A 21,868-nucleotide genomic window follows, 5' to 3' on the forward strand; every position below is an offset into this window, starting at 1 on the left:
GGGTTTTTAGGGCTAGGTTATAGTGGAGATCGGATTTGAGATTAGGTTTTTGGGGCTGGGTTACGGTGAAGATTGGGTTATGGGTCACGGTGTGGCTTGAATTGGTGTTTCGGTGGTGTTATAGTGGAGATTGGGTTATGGGTCAGCGTTTGGTCAACGTGGCTTGAATCGGTTGATTTGGTGTTTCGGTGGTGGGTTTGTTGTGATGGTGTTGTGGTTGTTTGCAACGGTAATATCAAACGTTTCTAGTGAACAGATGGGACAACACAGAAGTTCTAGGTCCCATAGCGGTCAAAAATTTACAATCCTGTCACTGAGTTATGTATCTCAGAAATTGAAAACACCAATTTGGTGTTTTCTGTTTTCATCACTTTCACTCAAAATTTTTGAGTTTGAGTGATGAAAACAAGATTAGAAAATCAAGCCAAACAAAAAAAATTATGTAGATCCCACGTTTTTTCATCACTGAGTTATGAGTTTCCAGTAATATCACTCAAAACAAGCCTAAACTAAACAAGCTCTAAAATTCGTGTAAAAGTTACAAACATATGTATATATATGTTGGAGCTATATAGCTAGTTTATGGTATATTGGATCCATTCAAGTTTCAACCATGTAACTAAAGTCATAGGTTTCCAAGTAGCAAAATAATAATAACCTCACCATATTTGGAAGCTTCTCATGAAGGTCTTTTGTAATTGCTTGATTCCCTCTCTCAAGTCTAAAAACTAAGTGTAGACTAGAGACTAAAGACTAATTAATAAAGCGGTGACACTTAAGAATCTTGACTTGTGGTGGGTCAGTACCATTCTATGATCTTTGGGGGCTCCGATCATCCACTATGTAAACTGTCTTAATGCTCTGTCCTCACCCCCTAATTTCTTTTTTAACTTCATTCACTACCTCGTTTTTTAATTCTATCTACCCCAAAATTCTTTAAACTAATAAATGTGGATTGTGGACACTTTGTGAACCTACAGTGCTGGAAGATGCTCTCTTTTTTTCACATGATAACATATTTCAACTAAATTAAATTTAGAGTTCCATCTACAAATGCCCCTAGGGGCATAACTTAAGAGAAATACTTAATATTTAATTGTGAGTTTTTTTTTTTTTTGAGAGAGTTTCAACATATGACGTCCGCTCTTGATAATAGCTCTTTATTATCAGACCAAGACACCAATCAGTTTTGGTGTAGGCAGGTATTAAATCCCAAATCTCTTATACAATTATCAAAGACTTTACCAATTGAGCTGACTGGAACCCATTAATTGTGAGCTGTAATGCACACTTTTGATAAAGAAAAATATTTGTGTAAATAATTTCATTGGCTAGTAGTATAAATTTGTTGTGCTTGTGTCCGCTTTTCTTGATATATACAAATAATTTGATTTAATAATAATAATAATATTGTTTAATGGAGTATTAAATGCAACTTAATTTATAAAATTGACAAAAACTGTAAATTAAGTAATGTGGTTGCATTATTCTCAAAAAAAAAAAAAAAGTAATGTGGCTGCATTTGACCAAATGAACCACATGATTGAATTTAGGCTTTTTTAACGGGCATCTTTGCCAACCGCTTAGGATGCTTAGAAGGAGTTTCTCCAATATTGAAAAAATAACAAAAGTAAATAATAATAATAATAATAATAATAAATTCAATTCTTTTGAAAAGTGGATCAACTCCCTATAGAGGTAGAAGATAAAATCATTCTAAAATTTTATCTTTAAGGCTTGCACTAAGGCATTTATTATCGTGACTCTTGTACTTAATTTTTCTTGAAAAGAAAATTGCGCATTATTGGCCAATGCAATTACATAATTAAATTTAATTTTAGAACTAAAGATACAGATCTAAGGATCTAGGTCGCTCCATGAATACAAACATAGTTTTCCTTTTACACAATTTTTGACATTAGATAAAAATGAAAAAGACTACATAATATCAGTTGCATTTAATTTTCATTTTCATGTTTGTTGGATGAACTTCATACTATTGATAACAAAATGGTTTCTAGTCCGAAACACTTGCAATTCATGGATTACCATCCAGTCCAAACTGTTACAATTAGCTTTATATATATGGAAATTAACAAGCATACACACAAAAGAAAATGAATAAGATTCTAACACAAATATATACCACAAAATCTACTAAACCGTCATTAACTTATTAGATTGAAAGTGATACAAGTTCATTGATGAAAGATATAACTGAAGTCATAGATAGACACTTCTGAAGTCATTAACTGGTTATTGTTACGTAAAAATAGTGTAGTGTACAACTAAACTGAATGTGTCAATTTGTGAATGCCAAAATTGGAAGAACAATATATAATAATAGGTAGTAGCTTAGGCACAACCCAAAATGGTAAAACAAGGCAGAGAAGCAAATAGTTGGTGGTTGTAACATCCTTCACATTTGAAGGGTACAGGTGTTCGCAGCTATTATGCTCTCCTAGACTTTTGACACCCCAGCTGTACAACTATTTTCCAATTTACCCACCCAAAAAAAAAAAAAAAAATGCATTTTCTAGCACAATCAAACACGTCATTAGTTTAAGAAATTGTATGAACTACCTAGAAGATTTTTTTTTTTTTTTTTTTTTGAAATTGATCTAATTTATAATTTAGATTAAATATTAAAAATGTAGAGGTTATAGTGTGGTGATGTAATTGAGTACACACTGTCAAAGGAAGAAAATAAAATCTTAGCCGTAAAATAAAGATGAAGCAGTTAGATGATGAACTAGTAGTTGGAGGAGATGTGATTGGGGTGGAGTTAAAAAGAAAAGGGAAGGAAAGGGTTGGGTTGAGTTCAAAAGAGAGGGAATAATAATTAGGAGATGGAAATCAATCAAAGAGGCAAAGCAGAGGCGAAGAAAAATTAGAATCCTTGTGTGAAAAAAAGCATTGTTTAATAAAGCTTTTGTTTTTTCCTTTTCTTTTTTGTTCTCTCTCTTTTTGTCTTTCAAAGATTCCATCAAATTTCCGGTCCACCACCACCACCACTATCACTGCACACAGCACATTACACAATCACCCTCCCTTTTTTCCTTCTTTTTTTTTTTCTTTCCTTTCCTCTCCTTTCTTTTCCTTTCCCTCCCAACTCCCCCACCCCTTTTGTCTTTATTATTATAATAATAAAATACTAATCAATATAATATTATATTATATTATATCTCTCTTTTTGTAATTATTCTGGAAGAAAATCATCATTATCAAATTGGGCCAAAAATCAAACTGAAACAGAAACATAGAGACTGAAAGCTAGAAGATTTGAGAGAGAAAGAGAAAGAGAAAAACAAAAACAAAAAATGGAAAAAAGAAATTAGTGGGGGTCTGGGTCTGGGTCTGGGTCTGGACAATTGGTCAGGTCAAGACAGTTAGGGACTAAAGGGGGGTTGAGTCTGAGTCTGTGTTGTGTAGTAGTGGTGGTGGTGAAGCTGAAGGTGGCTGAGTATTCCTTCACATAAATACATATATTACACACTTAATTTGAGTCTATAATCATTCAGGTAATCATTTTTATTCATTTCATCATTATCTCCTATCTCTCTCTCTTTCACTTTAGTTTTTTTTTTTTTTTTTGGGGTTATGTATGTGTCTCTTAATTTTCAAATTCGGGAAATTTTTGTCTGATCTTATGCAATCAATATCTTATCTTATCTTGTCTTTTTTTTTTTTTTAATTTATTAATAAATGTTAACTATTGCAGTCTTTGCAATTGTTGGGTTTTGATTGTGGAGTTTGTTTATCTTATTAGATCTTAGTGTGCTTTTAGGATCTAATATATTTGGGTTTTGTTTAATTTATCAAATTATGTTTCTCTTATGGATCTTCTTCGAATTTTGATTCTTTTTTTTTAACCTTGCGCAAACTGAAAAGCTGGACACAAAGATGGAAAATTTTCTCGTCTGCAATCCATTTTCGTTTGTGGATAAAGATACCTATGATTTTGTTAATGAATGTTGTCTTAGAATGTTATTTTATAATCCCCAGTTTTCAGACAAAGAACAAGTTTTTATCTTTCTTCTTAATTCTTAATTTTCTGGAAGTGGTCGTTTTTTGCTCTCTTAGATTGCATATAATGTGCAAACCAGATTTTCTTTTTTTCCTTTCTTTCTTTTTGTTCATTTTCTCTGCAATTAACGTAAAGGAAGCCCATTTCTTCTTTGACTGAATTGTCTGTTAATATAGCTTTTTATGCCATTTCAGAATAATTGGGCTAAATTTGTTTAGACCCCAATTTTGAACTCAGGAATTCCATCTGGGTGCAACCTTAGACCTCAATTTTTGTTGTTGGTAGTCCCGGTTTTGAACTTGTGCATGGCTGGGATTGATGACAATGTTGCTATAATTGGAGATTGGGTGCCTCCAAGTCCAAGCACAAGAACGTTTTTCTCTGCAATGTTAGGTGAGGATATTGGGTCCAGACCATTGGTCTCAGAACCTCCCAGCAGTAATAGAAGTGAAGGACTCTTTCTGGGACGACCTCCAGACCAAATGGTGTCAGGAAATAGAGCTGTAAACAACAATGGTACACTACAAGGCTGTCTTTCTAGTGATAAACTCACTGAATTTGGTTCATTTTCTGAGCAAAAGTCTGGCTCACGTGGTGGCCTTGTTGAAAGGATGGCAGCCAGAGCTGGATTTAATGCCCCCAGGTTGAATACAGAAAGCATTAGATCAGCTGACCTGTCTTTGAGTTCTGACAACCGTTCTCCTTACATAACAATACCTCCTGGTCTCAGTCCCACTACACTGCTGCTAGATTCTCCTGTTTTCCTTTCCAATTCTCTGGTAAGCTTAAGATTTTTTAACCTTTTTGGTTTTTAAATACTGTTTGGTTCATTTTCTTGGTAATGTATAGAATATAAGGACATTGCATCAGGCTATAATGGTATATGCTAAATTGCATATTATAAATTTTATTATGCGTTAGGCGCCTAGGAGTGGAATTCATCCATGCTGTTTTCAACTCTACTTTTGACTGAGTTAGAAATATATTGGTCATATACACTTTCTTACTTGCTAAGCTATGATAAACCGTTCATTGCTGAAAGAAGATTTTTATGACCAATTTCTACTGACAGTTAAATAGTTATAGCAGATTAAGAGAGAGAAGATAATTGAAAATGCTATGGCTTCTGTCATTAGAAAATGGGTTAACATGAGTTTTGAATGTTGAAGCTCACTTTGCTCAGTCATTATCTTTTATTTATATATTTATATATTGGTAACTTTGCTGAGTCATTATCCTTTGCAATAAGACAAGTAGATTCGAATTAATGGTTATTATAATATCTGCTTAATGTCTTTGTTTTTGCTAACATGAATTTTGATTAAGATTGAGTCTCTGGCGATTGCCAAATCATTACATTGAAGGCAGAATACTAGTTCTGTTGATGTTGCTCTGCCTGATGTGTCCTTCTGAACCTGTCAAACTACAGGCACAGCCATCTCCAACAACTGGAAAATTCCCATTTGTTTCAAATGTTGACAGTAGGAGCTTGACATTGATGCCAGAGGCACCTGATAAAAGTAAAGATAGTCTTTTTGAAGATATCAATACCTCATCGTTTGCTTTCAGGCCTATGCCAGAACCGGGCACCTCTTTCTTTTTCGGCACTTCAAGCAAAGTAATTATACTATACAAATTGTACTTACTGGAACATTCAATTTTAATGCATGCACACACATCGGATATGATTCATATAAGTGCTCATCACTCAGGAGTCCTCTGCACTTGATGATGCATAGGGAGTGAGTGGTAATTTATTCTCATCTTGCTAATAACACTCATCTTGTACAGATGACACCAGCCACTCTTCCTCAACAATCCTTTCCAAGAATTGAGGTTTCTGTTCAGTCAGAGAATTCTATTCAAAGTGCAGAACCTACCAAAGTTCAAACACAGAATAGAAGCAACCTCCATGTTCAGGCAGACTTCTCTCGATCATCTACTGAAAAGGATAATGGGGCTAATACTATCTCAGCAGATCAAAGAGCCTTTGATGCTGTTGGTGGTATTGTCGAAAATTCTCCACCACTTGATGAGCAACCAGATGAAGAAGCAGATCAAAGAGGCAATGGAGATCCCATGGCTGCAGGTGGTGGTGGTGCACCATCTGAGGATGGATATAATTGGAGAAAATATGGACAAAAACAAGTAAAAGGAAGTGAATATCCACGCAGTTATTACAAGTGCACGCATTCAAATTGTCCGGTTAAAAAGAAAGTAGAACGATCTCATGAGGGCCACATAACAGAGATCATCTACAAGGGGGCTCATAACCACCCTAAACCTCCCCCAAATCGGCGATCAGCCATTGGTTCTGGTAACCCACTTGCGGACATGCAACTAGATATCCCTGAACAAGCTGTGCCGCAGAGTGCTGCTGATGGTGAACCAGTTTGGGCAAGTACACAAAAGGGGGTTGTTGCTGGGGCTTCTGATTGGAGGCATGACAACCTTGAGGTGACATCATCAGCATCTGTGGGCCCTGAGTACCAATCTGCCTCTGTGCAGGCTCAGAATGGTACTCACTTTGAATCAGGTGATGCAGTGGATGCATCATCTACTTTTTCCAATGATGAAGACGAAGATGACCGGGGGACTCATGGCAGTGTGTCATTAGGTTATGATGGTGAAGGAGATGAATCCGAGTCTAAGAGAAGGTTGCTACATATTTCTATTCTTTTCTGAATGATATGTTGTTTCAAATATTGAGATCACCATGAAACGAATACAAATCTTGTTTATATGTTCCAGGAAAATTGAAGCTTATGCAACAGAAATGAGTGGAGCCACTAGAGCTATTCGTGAACCTAGAGTTGTGGTCCAGACAACCAGTGAGGTAGACATCCTTGATGATGGATATCGTTGGCGCAAGTATGGTCAGAAAGTTGTGAAAGGAAATCCAAATCCAAGGTTGTTAATAATAATCACTGCGAGCTTATCTTATTTATTTTCTTTGTCCTCTCAGTTACTCTCATTGCAAAACTGAAAAGATGGGGACATTTTGTTTATGCAGGAGTTACTACAAGTGCACCAGTGCAGGTTGCACAGTAAGGAAGCATGTGGAGAGGGCATCACATGATCTTAAGTCAGTGATCACCACTTATGAGGGAAAGCACAATCATGATGTTCCTGCAGCTCGCAATAGCAGTCATGTAAATTCTGGCACCTCTAGTGCAGTACCTGCCCAAGCTTCTGCTGCTGCCGCAGTTCAAGCTCATGTTCACAGGCCCGAGCCATCACAAGTTCACCCAGGCATGGCAAGGTTTGAAAGGCCTGCTTCACTCGGATCATTCAACCTACCCGCAAGGCAGCAGATGGGGCCTTCCCATGGCTACTCGTTTGGAATGAATCAACCAGGCCTGGCCAATCTAGCAATGGCTGGGTTGGGTCCTGGCCAAGCCAAGCTCCCTGTAATGCCTGTTCATCCATACATGGCACAGCAACAACGCCAGGTGAATGAAATGGGTTTCATGTTGCCAAAAGGAGAACCCAAGGTGGAGCCTATGTCTGAGCCTGGTCTGAACCTGTCTAATGGTTCATCGGTGTACCAACAATTTATGAGTAGGCTGCCACTTGGGCCTCAGATGTAAATTTCTCATTTCTATTTTTCTATGGGAAAGTAGGAACGTTTACTTTTCTATATATATGCATATATGGTCATTTTCAATTAGTGATCCATTTACATCTTGATTCTTTAATTTTTATAAGTGACATTGTCATCCAAACCTTGCTAAATATATATATCTGTATCTTTTTTTACTACATTTTCCTCCACTACAACATTGTTAGGACATGCAAATTGATTATCATATCTGTAATCTTGCGTGAACTTGTGCATGATAGAAAATGGAGCAGTAGCATGTTCCTATAAAGATTGTGTAATTAAAAGTAGTACTTTTCACATTGGAAGTCCCAAGTCCTTCACAACGTGAACCAAGGCTGAAACAACTGCTATTGCGTGTTACAGACTTACAGCAACCAAGAATACTGTACAATCAAAACCTGAAACTATATATGTTGTTTGATAACGCTTGTCACAGGCTTTTAAAATCCCTAGTACTAGATTTTTCCTTTGGAACCCTGCATCTTCCACTCCATTGAAATGGAAGCTGGAGTAATGGTTTTATATATCTCATCAGTATCTAATAAGAGCAAACCCAGTGTCTAATGAGCAACCGCATTAATCCGTGCAAAATTCTTGTCTATCTTGTAAGAAAAAAAATATTTTTTTCTATTTTACACTCACTTTTACAAAACACTCACATCAGTTTATTTATTCTATTATTTATTTTATCTAAATAATAATATTTCTTTAATTTTTTATTAAATCAAACAAACCACTACCCACATGGCCCCACCCACTTCTTTCTTTCTTTGTTGTGAGAAGAAGACAGATCAGAGAGCAAGATGAAGGGGAGAGAGAAAAAAAATCATTTGCACATGAACAGTAACTGTATGTTAGTGTTCATGTTTTGTATATTTGCTATTTCCTTTCAATTTAAAATTTTGAAACAAGTGATAATATATAAAGAAAAAAATTGTAGACTACGGATGAAGCTCAAGCTATAGGCCGCTTCTTCTCTTCTACTGACTTTAGACGTCCCAATTGCTATGGCTGATTTTGTTTAGTGAGAGAGACACATACCAGTGCTTGCACAAGCACACAAATACAAGGGATCAACCATGTTAATATAGAGGCATCAATGACGAAGAATACCCAAAACCATGTTAATTTGTCTTTGTCAATAATGAGCAGGCAAGTCTTACAAGCTTCCACAAACTAACAGTGTTTTTATCATCAATTTTGTCACGAAGATTTCTACAAACGCGATTGTTTCGTACTTTAGATTATTGTTATTGTCACACAAAAACACTTGCATGGCTTTATCTCTCATTTGCATTTTAGTAAACATTTTACAAGACTTCCCAACTGTGCTCGAGACTAAAAACGAAAAAAAAAAAAAAAAAAAAAACAAACAAAACAAAACAGAGGGAAAATTTGAAAAGAGAGGAAAGAAAAATCTTTTTATTGCAGTTTGCAGACAGCAGAAAAGTCTCAGATCCTAAATGAGTAACAAAGAACAGACATACACAACTTTGATATATAATTATATTCTACTATGAATGAAATTCATACATCATGAACCTCAAAACTAATTGAAAACGCCTTGTAATGAGCATGGGCAGTCCACAATCCTCTAGTCCAATATATAAGCCTAAATTATAGTTGGAATGTCTTCCACAGCAGCCTTTAAGTCGGCCAATTTTCGCTTGCTTCAGTACTTGCTTTTAAATTTAACTCAAACTGTGCTTCCTATTCTTTTCACTCAAGTTACATTTCTGACACGAATTGTAATAGATTTTCTCTTCTTCTTTTTCATTGAGATATATGAATTGTAATAGAAATTTGCATGTACAAAGCGCTAATTCTATATTACACAGAGGCCCCCAAAGTTAGAGACTAGCGAATATATATTTGGTTATCACTGACTTAGGAGGCCCAAAACCAGCAAAACAAAAATGATGGCCCTGGTCTCACTTCCAACTTTTAACTTTTCTTTTGCAGGGGCAGTTGAAGGAACTCTGACAATCAATTGTATGACCCCATCAATGACCATTAGTAACCAGCACCTCTTGATTGTTCTCTTTTCTATGCTGATATATGGAATTTCTGCGATTAATCTCCTCTCTGCACACGCAAAAGATATCAACCTCAAGTAAAGCAAACAATCTAAGTTAACCTAGATGCAAAAATCATGAGTCATGGAATAAAGAACAACATTAGAATCTTCACTCACCCTAACGGCACCATAAATAGAGATATAACTAAGTAGCAATGAAAGACCATTTGGAATCTATTGCTCCCCAAAATTTTCTATTTTAACATCGTGGGAGGATATAATGCACACATGCTCATTTCATTCCCAGATCCCAGCTCTAGATGAACCCATCAAAGTTATATACACAAGAAACCAACTAATGTGAACAACAGGCTGGAGGCGGCCACTAGGTCCTACAAAAAATATTCACCTCGTATTGGACCCATCATGCATGGGGCCCAAAATAAGTGGCCATTATACTAGAGAACAAGGAAACATTATTTAAAATATTTGGAATATATAATTTGGATGATTTCAGTTCCAAGCATCAATGATCTATATCATCAAATGACCTGTGTAAATTTTAGGAAATGGGCATAACAGAGAATTTATCAACATAATTTGCATCAAAGAAAATCACATGAGGTTGCAATCTAAAAAGTAGCATCAATGAAATGGCTTGTTGTATTAGAAGAGTAGCTAAAGAAGTACTTAGTACTTATAAAAAAAAAAGTACTTAGAGAATCTGAAGGACGTAGAGTCAACTAAGGAGACTTGGACCACTTGGGAGTGGAATGAGTACATTCATGCGAAAGATAAATTAACAAGAGATATATATCTATAACTATAAAACATGCTAGGACAACCGAAAGAAAACAAGAGACTTGAATGGTGCAAAATGTAATAAAGAAGAAGATTAAAGAGAGATGGAAGATTTATTTTGATAAAACTTTTAAATGGAAGATATATAAAAAATTTAAGCAAACTGAATAATCTAAAGGAGGTTAGAAATTGTAAGTTTATTCGAAGTTTTATTACAACCATGGTAAATAATGCTTTGAGGATGAAAATGGGAAAAGCCATAAGGCATATTGAAATTCCCATTGACATTTGGAAGTGCTTAGGTAATGCAGGTGTAGGATGGTTGACAAACCTCTTCTATATGATCTATAACAACAAAACACCTAATAAATGGAAGAAAAGCACTTCAATACTTATTTACAAAAACAAAGGAGATATTCAAAAATATACAAATTACCATGAAATTAAGTTTATGAGTAACACTAAGAAAATTTAGGAGGGTTATAGAACATAGGTTAAGACACAAGCAACAATATTGGATAATCAATTTGGTTTTATGCCAGACAAACTGGCAACAGAAGCTATTTTCATACTAAGACATCTAATGAAGGAATAAAGAGAAGCCCATAAAAATATTTTTATTTTGATTTAAACAAAGGCTATGATAGGGTAGAGAGGCTGTAGGTTCTAGAAAACAAGAGTCCCTCTAAAAGATATTAAGCTGATTTAGGATAAGTAAGACAATTCTATGACTAGGGTGAGAACAGGTGGGGGCATCACAAGCAAATTTTATACCACAATAGGTTTGTATTAAGGATTAGCATTAAGTCCATATTTGTTTGCATTTTTCATTGGTTATGGATGAGTTTATCAATTCAAGAAGTTTCTTGGTATTTTTTGTTGTTGTAGAAAATAAAGTTTTAGTGATGAAACAAGACATTGATAGTTGGAGATTTGGAGGGATGCTTTAGAATCTAATGACTCCAAGTTAATCAAGACTAAAATAGAGTACATGCAGTGCAAGTTTAGTATAAATAGAAACAAAGATGAAGGAATTGTAAAACTTGATGGTCTAAGGTGAAGTTTTGGCAAGACCGTTGGTGTGGTGAGACATCCCTTGCAGTCAGTTATCCTGAGTTATTTAGATTTTGCAGGGATAAGGAGGCTAGTGTGGCTGCACTTATGAAGTACACCAATGGCATCCTTGTTTGGGATATCAGTTTCTTTAGGGGTGTGCATGCTCGGGAATTAGAGGCTATGTCAAGCTTCTTGGATACCATATATGGTTCTTCAATAAGGGGGTTTGGTGAGGATAAGATGTGTTGGAAGCCTAGTAGAGATAAGGGGTTTAAGGTTAATGATTATTATAGAATTTTAGTGGGCTCTACTGATTTCTATTTTCCTTGGAAAAACATTTGGAAACAGAAGATTCCTTCTTGAGTAGCTTTCTTTGTTTGGACTGCTGCTTTAGGGAAATGCTTGACAATTAACAATTTAAGAAAAAGGAAGGTTTGGATATTGGATTGGTGTTACATGTGCAAGTGTAATGGTGAATCAGTTGACCATCTCTTCCTTCATTGTCTGGTTGCTATGGACCTGTGGGCTATGGTTTTGGGTTTATTTGGAGTAAGCTGGGTTATGCCTCAATCTGTTTTGGGGCTCTTAGAGTGTTGGCAAGGCAGGTTTGGTTGTCATCGAAATGGTTTTATTTGGTCAATTGTACCCCATTTCTTAATGTGGTGTCTTTGGAGAGAGAGAAATAGTAGGTGTTTTGAGGATATTGAGAGATCCATACCAGACCTCAAGTCATTTTTCTTTAACACTTTATTGGATTGATTGGTTGTTATGCAAAACCAATCATTCCCTTCTTATTTTGATTTCCTTGATTCTTGTAATTTTTGTCTTTGAGTTTTTGACCCCTTGTACACTCTCTGTGTACTAGGGCGATCCTATTTTGATATCAATAAAACTTATTACTTATCAAAAAAAAAAAAAATCCTCCCACTCTCCAATTTTAAGCCAAATGTGAGACACGTGGCATTTTAAAAAAATTCAAGGGTCTTATAACCCATGAAAACCCCACAAATCAAGCAATATGTTCATAAAATGAGCACAGATGAAAGGAGGAAGTTAAGGTAAATAAGTGGAATACAAAGAAATATAGAATGCTAAATGAATAAATCAGCATAAAGATGAGGGTGGCTCCTATTTATGAAACGATAAGAGAGAATCGTTTGCGATGGTTTCACCATATGCAAAGGAGAGCGATTAATTCACTAGTGAGAATGAGTGATTTGATTTTTTTTTGATAGGTAACAATGAGTGATTTAATTCAAGTTGAGAGAACGAAAAGAGATAGGAAAAATGGTTAGTTGTTATCGTTGCCATTGTATTGTTATATGTCAAAATTGAATGATTGGACTGAAAATGAACCCATTGATCCAATAGTATGGGCTATGCAAGACACATTAGTTTGAAAGGTCAGACTATGCCAACAGTTAATTGGGTTTCTAGTTACTATCATTTGGTTGAAACTGTTTGGTTGGTTACTATTGTTTGATCGGAACGAAGGAAAAAAGAAGGGGAAATTTTTTTTATATATGTTTCTAGTTATATGACTTTAATACACTCAATCATCTACTTTCACCGTCTCTTGACAAAAAATTGTTACCTCTAAGAGCTAGGAAAGCACCAGAGACTTCTTTTTTCTTTTTTTTTCTTTTTTTTCTTTTGAGAAACAAAATAAAAAATCTCATCAAGAATGAGATAAATGCAACATTGTTAGTTATCATAATTTAAGAGCAGGATGAGGCATCAAATGTAGTATAGGAACAAGGATATAATCATAGAAGACAGACTATGAAATCAATGAGAACCTGAGACAGTTCCAGATTGAATCATAATGAAGAAGAGCAATAATCCTTCGCTTCCTTTCTTTGTTGGATTCCACACTGCGCTTAACCACAGGCAGCTGCTTGATGCCCTTGGCCTCCATTAGCTCCTTGGCAAATGCCAAATTGGTGTCCGGATAACAGGTTAACAGTCCACGCTCTCGCCCACGATAGCTTAAACCTCGAGTACAAACAGAGGAAACAAGACATGCACTCACCTGCAAAGAATTTGGCAATGCGCATCAAAAAGAAATTGTAAAAAAATTAATTAATTAATTAAAACTAGAAATTTATCTTAAAAGTAGAAAGAAAAAATATATATACATCACAAAATATAGCCATGATGAGAAATTTTGAAGGAAAAAATAATAATAACAACAACAACAAATGCTTCAATAGGAATTGAACTTTGACCATTTAGCACAAATTGAAAACGACTCTGAGTACGCCTGTGTGTGTGCACATGCGAGAGAGAGAGACGCATATGAGCTAATTAAATAAATTAATATGACAATTTAGAACAACAAAGACAGTTTCATATTACATACATCCAAATGTCTTGAATCACTTTTGGCATCATCACTAGACTTCTTAGAAAGATACCGCCTAATGTCACCACATGTTAGTATTCCCTCTAAAAGGCCTTCCTCATCAACCACCAGTACACAAGTTTGCTGGTTATCATCCATACGATCTCTTGCCTCCTTCAAGGTTATTTCCAAGGAAACCTTCACACAACTCTTTGACATGGCCTGAGAAACCTGACAATTAGGGATGTAAAACTAATGCTGTTAGGTTAAAAATAGAAGGCAATATATATATATATATATATATATATATATATAGGTGTAACATTACAATAAGAAACAGCGTTGATGAAAAAAAGATAAAACAGCAAATTCAAATATCAGTTGAGAAAGGAAAAATAATTATACCTCCAGTTTTTCCAGAAGCTTATCCAATGCCTCAATATCTGCACCATTTTCTATAACAGAAAGTTCTAAATCACCTCCATCATCTTTGTCATCAGCAAGTGAAAGAGAAGCATAACCTCTCACTGAACTCCGTGCATCAGATGCTTTACTGTCCTTGGCCTGGTTTGTCACAGAGGGAACCCATATTGCTAATCCAACAGCGCCCTAATTGCAAAATTCACAGGAACAGAGGGTAAAATTTAAGCATTATAAAATTGCAGACATCCATATTACAATAATACCCAAAGTAATGAAATCTACTCATCAACAACAATAAAGAAACAATAGAGCCTAAATCCCAATATTGCAGAAAGATATGGAGAATTCTATATCTTCATATAAGAAGGAGAAGAAGACTTCCATTTCAAGCTACCAGAGCTTTGCATAATATTATCTTCATATGGCTGTTATGCCATCGCTTACTGTTTCAGAACTGGAGTAGTTGCAAGAATTAAAGGAGTACTTTTGGAGAATTTATTATACTCTACTTTGCTTTGAAAGAGCAATGGATTTTTCTCAGGCCAAAATGTCAAAATAAATGTAGGGTGATACGCTGTCTGACAACATTGGAGAAAAAAACAGTAACGCATTTTCAGAATGCAGCATACTGAAGAAATGTGTGATGGACTGTAATTAACTAAAGCCAAAGTATTTAACCACCAAATTCTGAGAATTACAATCTAGTTGAGAAAGCAAAAGCAGCTAACATTTCCTTGAGGTGAAATGGTTAATACTATGCTACCTTTTAGACCTATTATATATGCAGTAACTATCAAGCAAGAATTACCATGAGAGGAAGCAATATCCTGTAATCTTTTGTCAGCTCAAACAGGAGGAGGACTGATGTCAAGGGTACTGAACAAACAGAAGCTAATGTAGCAGCCATTCCTACCTGCAATACATGTTAGAAAGTATTGAATCAATTTTCACAGAATCAATTGTAAGAGGGAGTGAGAAAAAGTGCAGTTAATACTTGCTGAGTTAAAATGAGCCAGTTATGAAGGAAAATTTTACCAGAGCATATGCCTGTGGCTGGGCAACAGCGGCATTTCCCGGAATTGCTGAATTGATAAGTTCTGCAGCTAAGCCACCAAATACAGCACCAACAGCAGCACCAATCATCAAACTTGGTGCATAAAGTCCACCTACAAGTCCAGACCCCTTGCACAGAGCTGTGGCCACAACTTTGGCTGCTGATAATTGAGTTAACAGCCAGATTCCAGGAGCTGAAGCAGACTTCCCAGTACGTAGAATCTCTTCAACATTGGTGAAACCCCAGTACAGTATTCCAGGATACTTAAGAGCTATTATTCCAGCTCCTAAACCACCTAAAGCAGGGCACACAACAGTAGGAACACCAAATTTTTCTTTGATGAAGTCAAAGAAATTTGTGAACCAAGTAACCAAGCGAGTGAAGACTACACTGACAACACCGCATAGCATGCCCAATATCAGGTACAAAGGTAGTTCTGCAAGGCAATACAAAAGTTAGACATGCGTGCAATGTCATATAATTGTGGGCATGGATTTTGGAAAGTAGTATATATTATGGGACATCTCAAAAGGGAAAGGTGGACAAACAAAATAGGACAGGAGTAATTGGGAAAAGCTAAATGATGTATCCTCTTTCAGCCAATCTATTCTAGAGAAGTTAATATTCTCTATCACATGTCTATTTATCTCGTGCTTCTCTACTACTCAGCCCTTTTTTTTTTCATTATTGCCTCCCTACCCTTTACTTCTGTTAGAACTATGTTTAAATGATTAAATTCATCATTTCCTAATAACTTAAGCTTTTGGGACAATCGATAATTTATCATGGTATCAAAGCAAAAGATCTTAAGTTCAATCCTTATATTTATTCTACCTCCCATTTAAAATATTAAAAATCCCACATGTTGGGCCCCTTTTATCAAGGGGGAGTTTAGGCCCGCACAAGATGGAGTGTTGGAACTATGGTTAAATGATTAAATTCAACATTTCCTAATAGCTTAAGCTTTTAAAACAATCGGTAATTTAACAACTTCAAATTGAATCAAATCATTTTTTCTTATTCGGGCATATATTGATCTCTGTTACACATCATAAAACCATATGAAGCAACTTCAGTAAATCTTTTTTCGGTAGGTACACCCCCACCACCTTCAAGTGGATATGTTCACTCATTGTTTTATCTTTCCTAGTACCCATGTTACTTTATTGGATTTTTATTTTTATTTTATATAACTATTCATATTGGATTTTTATAAGAATAGTTACTTTATAGTACCTAGCACCCTAAATGACAAACTTCCTGGAACTATCAGAATTTTTTTATTCGCATAACAATGAAATCCATGCACACATACACGTACACTTAAACACGATAATATACAAATGCAAAGGCAGCATGTTGCTTCATGTAAAGTTAGAAACACTGCTCTAAAGAAATATCAGAAGTTCTTAAATAACGAAACAAAAGTGACCAAAATGCTTCTTAGCATGAACCAAAATTTGAAAGAGACTATAAAAGGTTTAGCTACACCTACGTGACATCTTGAGGCAGCAGCATTTGCACCACACCCAATTTTATATGAAGATGTCCATATCAGTAACAATTCATAAAGGGATAATGGAAGAAGCAAAAAGTAGAATACGGATACACAAACAGGAATAGCCTACATGTACAAATATCATATTAAAAGGAATGGAATCTAGAGTAACTTCTAATGCTTTTTTTTTTGGGAAGAACTTTAAGTTCTTTGACTGAATCTCTAGTGAATCCTGAAAACAAGGTTTATTGTTCAAGTCAAGCTAGGTCCCCCCCCACACCGTTTCTTTTCTCTGGATAAGAATAACTGTGTATTCATCCTAATAAAAAAAAAATGAAAACACAGAGCAAATACTTATGCTTCTCCTTTCAGAAAAACACCTGTAGAAAACTCACATGCATATATAAGCAAGTGTATACTAAGAGGAGGGTAAAAAATGAGGGTGTGATTATCTAACCAGCAGCAGATTTCAAATCATATGCAGGCACTGAGAAAGCTGATTGCGTCCCAAGTGAAACATTTGATACAGTTGATGAGATGACAGAGGCCAATATTATCATTGCAGTTGTAAATGGAGGAGAGTTCTCTGCTTTGTTAGACCTTAACACAGTTTCAATCGCGAAGAAACAACCAGCAACTGCTGCATTAAAACCTGGCAGAAAGAATTTTAAAAGAGTGTTAACCATTTAAGTTATAACACGAAAACATGGAATTATACGCAGAAACCTTATATGGTATCTACTCAAAAGAAAAAATGTTGCACTAAACTTGCATGTACCAAGATTACACTGATTGCACCCCTAATTACATAAATTTCTAGTAGATAAATTGTAGGCCAAACTACCAGTTGGTCCTTAAATCATGTGTCAGTCTGAGTTTATGTTTGTCCTTTAACTACCAAACGTCTCAATTTAATCCCTAAAGCCTCCAAAAAGATTCAAAGTTACACTTACCCTAACTTGTTGGCAAAGCTAATTGCCAAAGGCTCTGTCTAGCTCTGTGTTGAGTAGGGCCTTACAGAAATTTAAGAGCTAAAAATGAAGTGTATGGTAACCCACTAAAAAGAGCTTTATACTCTTAAAAATTTTACACAGAAAAGCTGAAAGTTAGAGCTTTTAGGAAAATTGAACTAGTGCACATGCTTTAGAAATTCAGATCTCTAGAGCACTATTCACTATAAATTTTCCAAACACTCAGAACGGTAAAGAGATTCTTAGTCAAAGCTCTATATCACAAAAGTTTTAATGCTTAAAGCTCCACAGCTCAATTTTCCTAGAGCAATAATCGTACAGACCTTGCCTTCTTTGAACTCTTTGCTTCTCATGTTAGTAAAGATGAAAGTTAACTAAAGGTTTACTTGGATCTTTTAAATTGTATCCATTCATAATAAAGTGACAAAATTCATGATTGCTCTATATTGGATCCCATTCATAATAAAGAAACTAAGTTCCCAATTGCCCTAAATTGTATCCACTGATAATTTGATTGATAGTTACAATGGGTGAGGAAAGAAAGATTTGAAGTTGGTACAAGGGTGTTGGCATATCCATTCATAATAAAACAAAAGAAATGGAAAAGGAATGAAGAATACCAGAAGCAATGCCAGCAGCAGCGCCAGCAGCAAGAAGAGCCAATTCCCTATCACTGCTATTATCCATCATAACAGAGAAACCCTTAGCACAGGATGTGCCAATATCGACGCTTGGACCCTCAGGACCCAGAGAACAACCAGTGCCTAAAGTGACAGCAGCTTGAATTGCCTTAATAGTAGGGAAAACAGCAGCAACGAAATCAAAACCTTGCCTTTGGGATTGGGATTTGGATTTGGTGGAGGAGGAGGAATTGGAGTGTCTGATTTGGTCCAAAATCTCAAGCAAGCCATGCATCATCCCAACGATAACACCGCCGGTGACAGGAATCAAGAGAATCCGATGCCAGGTGTCGGCGAGACGCTGCAATCGGAGCCAAGCGGCACCTTCGCTGGGAGTGCCGGCCCAGGCCCATTCGTGGATGACGTGGACACCTTTGTTGAAAGCGGCGACGAAGAGACCCGTGGCGAGGCCCAGGAGGCAACCCAAGAGGAGTAGAACCCATTCGGGAGGTGCACCAGCGTCGGTTAGAACCGCATCGTCGCTAGGATCCGAAACAACAGGATCTCTGTCTCTGTCTCTGTCTCTGTCTCTGTCTCTATCTCTAAAAGAAGAAGTAGAAGTAGAATTAATGGTTCTATCAAGGAGGCGCTTGAAACTGTGGCGACGAGGTTTGGAAGAAGAAGAAGAGGAGGAGGGAGATGAGTATGGTTGCTGTTGTTCGATGTCGAGGACGACTACGACGCCTTCATCATGGTGGTCGTTGGTTGATCTGAGAAGATGAGTTTCATCACTGTACTCTTCTTCTCCTACTACAACTCCTGACATTTTCTTTCTTTTCTTTCTAAGTCATTGGGGGAGGGAGGGAGCAATCAAATCATATCATATCATATATACTTTTTCTTTCTTTCTTTCAATGAAACAAAAATTGAGGAGTTTGCTGAGACGAGATCAAGATGCCATCTTTTCTGAGATTTCTTTTTTAATTTTTTGTCCCAACATACATTTATATTTAATATTTATTGAGACCACTTTCAAGGATTCCTCTCCCAATATTTAGTGTGTTTAGCAAAGTAGTTTGAGAGGGGTTATTTATATTTTTTATAATTTTTTTAAATATATATAAAATATATATATATATATATAATATTATTTAAAATATAAAAATATAATATTGTTTAAAATAAAAAATATAAATTTAGATTACTCACTTTACTGCTCAAACTAAATCCTACTCTTTCTTTCTTTGCCTCGTTTTCTTCCCCACACCCCACCTGTTTTCCATTTTTTTATTTTTTTGGGTTATTAGTGGACCAAACAAAAAATAGGAGATGCATTTATTGTCCCAACATACATATATATTTAATATTTATTGAGACCACTTTCAAGAATCCCTCTCCCAATATTTAAGGTGTTTAGCAGAGTACTTTGATATAGGATATTTTTATTTTTTGTATAATTTTTTAAAATATATATAAATAAAAATATATGTAAAAATAGATGTAATATTGTTTAAAATATAAAAATATAAGTTTAGATTCTCACTTTACTGCTAAAACTAAATCATCCTCTTTCTTCCTTTCTTTCTTTCTTTGCCTCGTTTTCTTACCCCCACCCCACCTGTTTTCCATTTTTTTTTAATTTTTTTGGGTTATCAGTGGACCAAACAGAAAATAGGAGATGCATTTATTGGAAGCAAAATTATTATTATTCTTAATTATTTTATTAGCAATTCCTCCGTTCCGGGACCGTGCATTGTTGGTTTGCACAAAAGTTAGCTTCTTTTTTGTCCAAACAAACATACCTGACCTTCGACTCACTCCACAATATTAACCATCTCTTTTTCTGTAGGAAGGGAAGCAACTCCCTGCATTGTAATTACTATATATATATATATAAATATATATATATAAATCTTACAGAATGTTTAATTAGAACTTAAAATTAGAATCTAATTTTGTCTCATATTTAAATTTATATGGAGACTACACTATAATTATTTTTTTAAAATTTTAAATTTTTGTGTTAAATGAGTTAATAAGTGCATAATATTAAGAATCTAATATTAATGAACTATAAATTTTAAATTAAAAAAAAAACTAATCACATATATTCAATAAAAATCACTGCATAATAAAGATCACCACACAATCTATCTTATTAAAAATTAGAGATTATAAGCAATATTAAATTTAAGTAAGAATTATAATATGCGACTAATTATGCTTACATTTAAAAAAAATTGAATAATTATTTATATTTTAATAGTAAAAATTGTGTTTAATTTTAAATGTATTTATACATAAACATGCATGTGTTATATGCTATTTTTTTAATAATTTATATTTTTTATAATAAAAGCTGTGTTTAATTTTAAATATATTTATGCATTTACATGGATAACTTGCTAATTATTATATACAATGATTAGGATTTGTCCCTTTGAACCTAATCATCCTACTACTTAAAGCGTTGTTGTACTGTCACTGTGCAAGTAAATATATTGGGCTTTACTTTTTATTAATTCATTTATTATTATGGGTAGGTAATTCCCAACGTTGAACAATAAAAATAAATAAATAAAATGATGACGTGGCAATGCGCGTTGACATTTATCAAAACACGCATCAAAGTGGGTGGAAAGAAAACAAACTACTCCACGTGTTGGGAGCTTTAGTTGCGGACCATGTGACCACGCAACCATGCTACAAACACAACACTTGTAATAAGTAATAAAGAAATGATATGTCTATAATATTTTTACAACATTTTTACAACAAATCCTAAGTGGCAGGATGTTACTGGTTGTTATTTTTGGGGCAAAAAAGTAATCTTAGTGTTAGGTTCAAATTTGAACCAATAACAACTAACCACCTATGATTTGTTGTAAAAATGTTGTTGACGTAGCACCTCTCAAAGTAATAACCATCTCATTTTCCCTTTATATATGCTCACATATTTTTTTTGTTAAAGAGGTTCATGATGACATATTATGATCTCAACTTTGTTGTATTCCCTTCCCTTTTCATATGTTTGATTTACTTCATTCACGCTGTTACTCCCTTCCTACATAATGTCGCCACAATTGCACTTTCATTATATATATATATATATATATATATATATATATATATATATATATATATATATGTATGTATGTATAGCCTTTTTTAAAAATAAGTTTGATCACAACTATTTCTTGAATTTTATTATAATATTTAGAAAATGTATTAATTTAAAATGAAAAATGCTAACAAATACCCTTAAGGTATTGGTTTATTCATTTAAAGAAAGTTTTAATGGGAAAAAAAAAGCAATTAATATTTTAACAATTTTTTTCATTTTCTATAAAAATTGTGTCAAAACTTTCATAAAATGAATTGTTAACCAATACCTTAAATACAATCGTTAACATGACACATTTAAAATATATCCTTTATCTACCTTTTTAAGTA

The 21,868-nt window shown here is 34.8% G+C and overlaps 2 protein-coding genes across 3 annotated transcripts; one reads left to right on the plus strand and one right to left on the minus strand.

The window, feature by feature from the left end:
• The first annotated feature begins 3,231 nt into the window (after positions 1–3,231).
• Positions 3,232–7,791, plus strand: LOC142641454 (putative WRKY transcription factor 2). 2 transcript variants are annotated; one of them, XM_075815891.1, is made up of 6 exons: positions 3,232–3,521; positions 4,222–4,806; positions 5,457–5,645; positions 5,819–6,684; positions 6,779–6,937; positions 7,041–7,791. In XM_075815891.1, exons 2-6 carry the CDS (start codon positions 4,333–4,335, stop codon positions 7,615–7,617), a joined length of 2,265 nt encoding a protein of 754 aa, XP_075672006.1. In that variant the 5' UTR covers positions 3,232–3,521; positions 4,222–4,332; the 3' UTR covers positions 7,618–7,791. The 2 variants fall into 2 exon arrangements, with proteins under 2 accessions (XP_075672006.1, XP_075672007.1); XM_075815892.1 differs by having other exon boundaries at positions 3,255–3,521; positions 4,265–4,806.
• A 1,234-nt stretch (positions 7,792–9,025) lies between these two features.
• On the minus strand, positions 9,026–19,476 carry LOC142641452 (chloride channel protein CLC-f). The gene is made up of 8 exons (XM_075815890.1): positions 18,416–19,476; positions 17,282–17,476; positions 15,308–15,762; positions 15,081–15,185; positions 14,255–14,458; positions 13,868–14,080; positions 13,305–13,537; positions 9,026–9,716 (listed from the first exon to the last, which is right to left on the minus strand). The coding sequence occupies exons 1-8, from the start codon at positions 19,239–19,241 to the stop codon at positions 9,635–9,637; spliced, it is 2,313 nt and encodes a 770-aa protein (XP_075672005.1). The 5' UTR covers positions 19,242–19,476; the 3' UTR covers positions 9,026–9,634.
• Positions 19,477–21,868: the final 2,392 nt, after the last annotated feature.

Source organism: Castanea sativa, chromosome 6, assembly GCF_040712315.1.
Source record: "Castanea sativa cultivar Marrone di Chiusa Pesio chromosome 6, ASM4071231v1".
Classification (NCBI taxonomy): domain Eukaryota; kingdom Viridiplantae; phylum Streptophyta; class Magnoliopsida; order Fagales; family Fagaceae; genus Castanea; species Castanea sativa.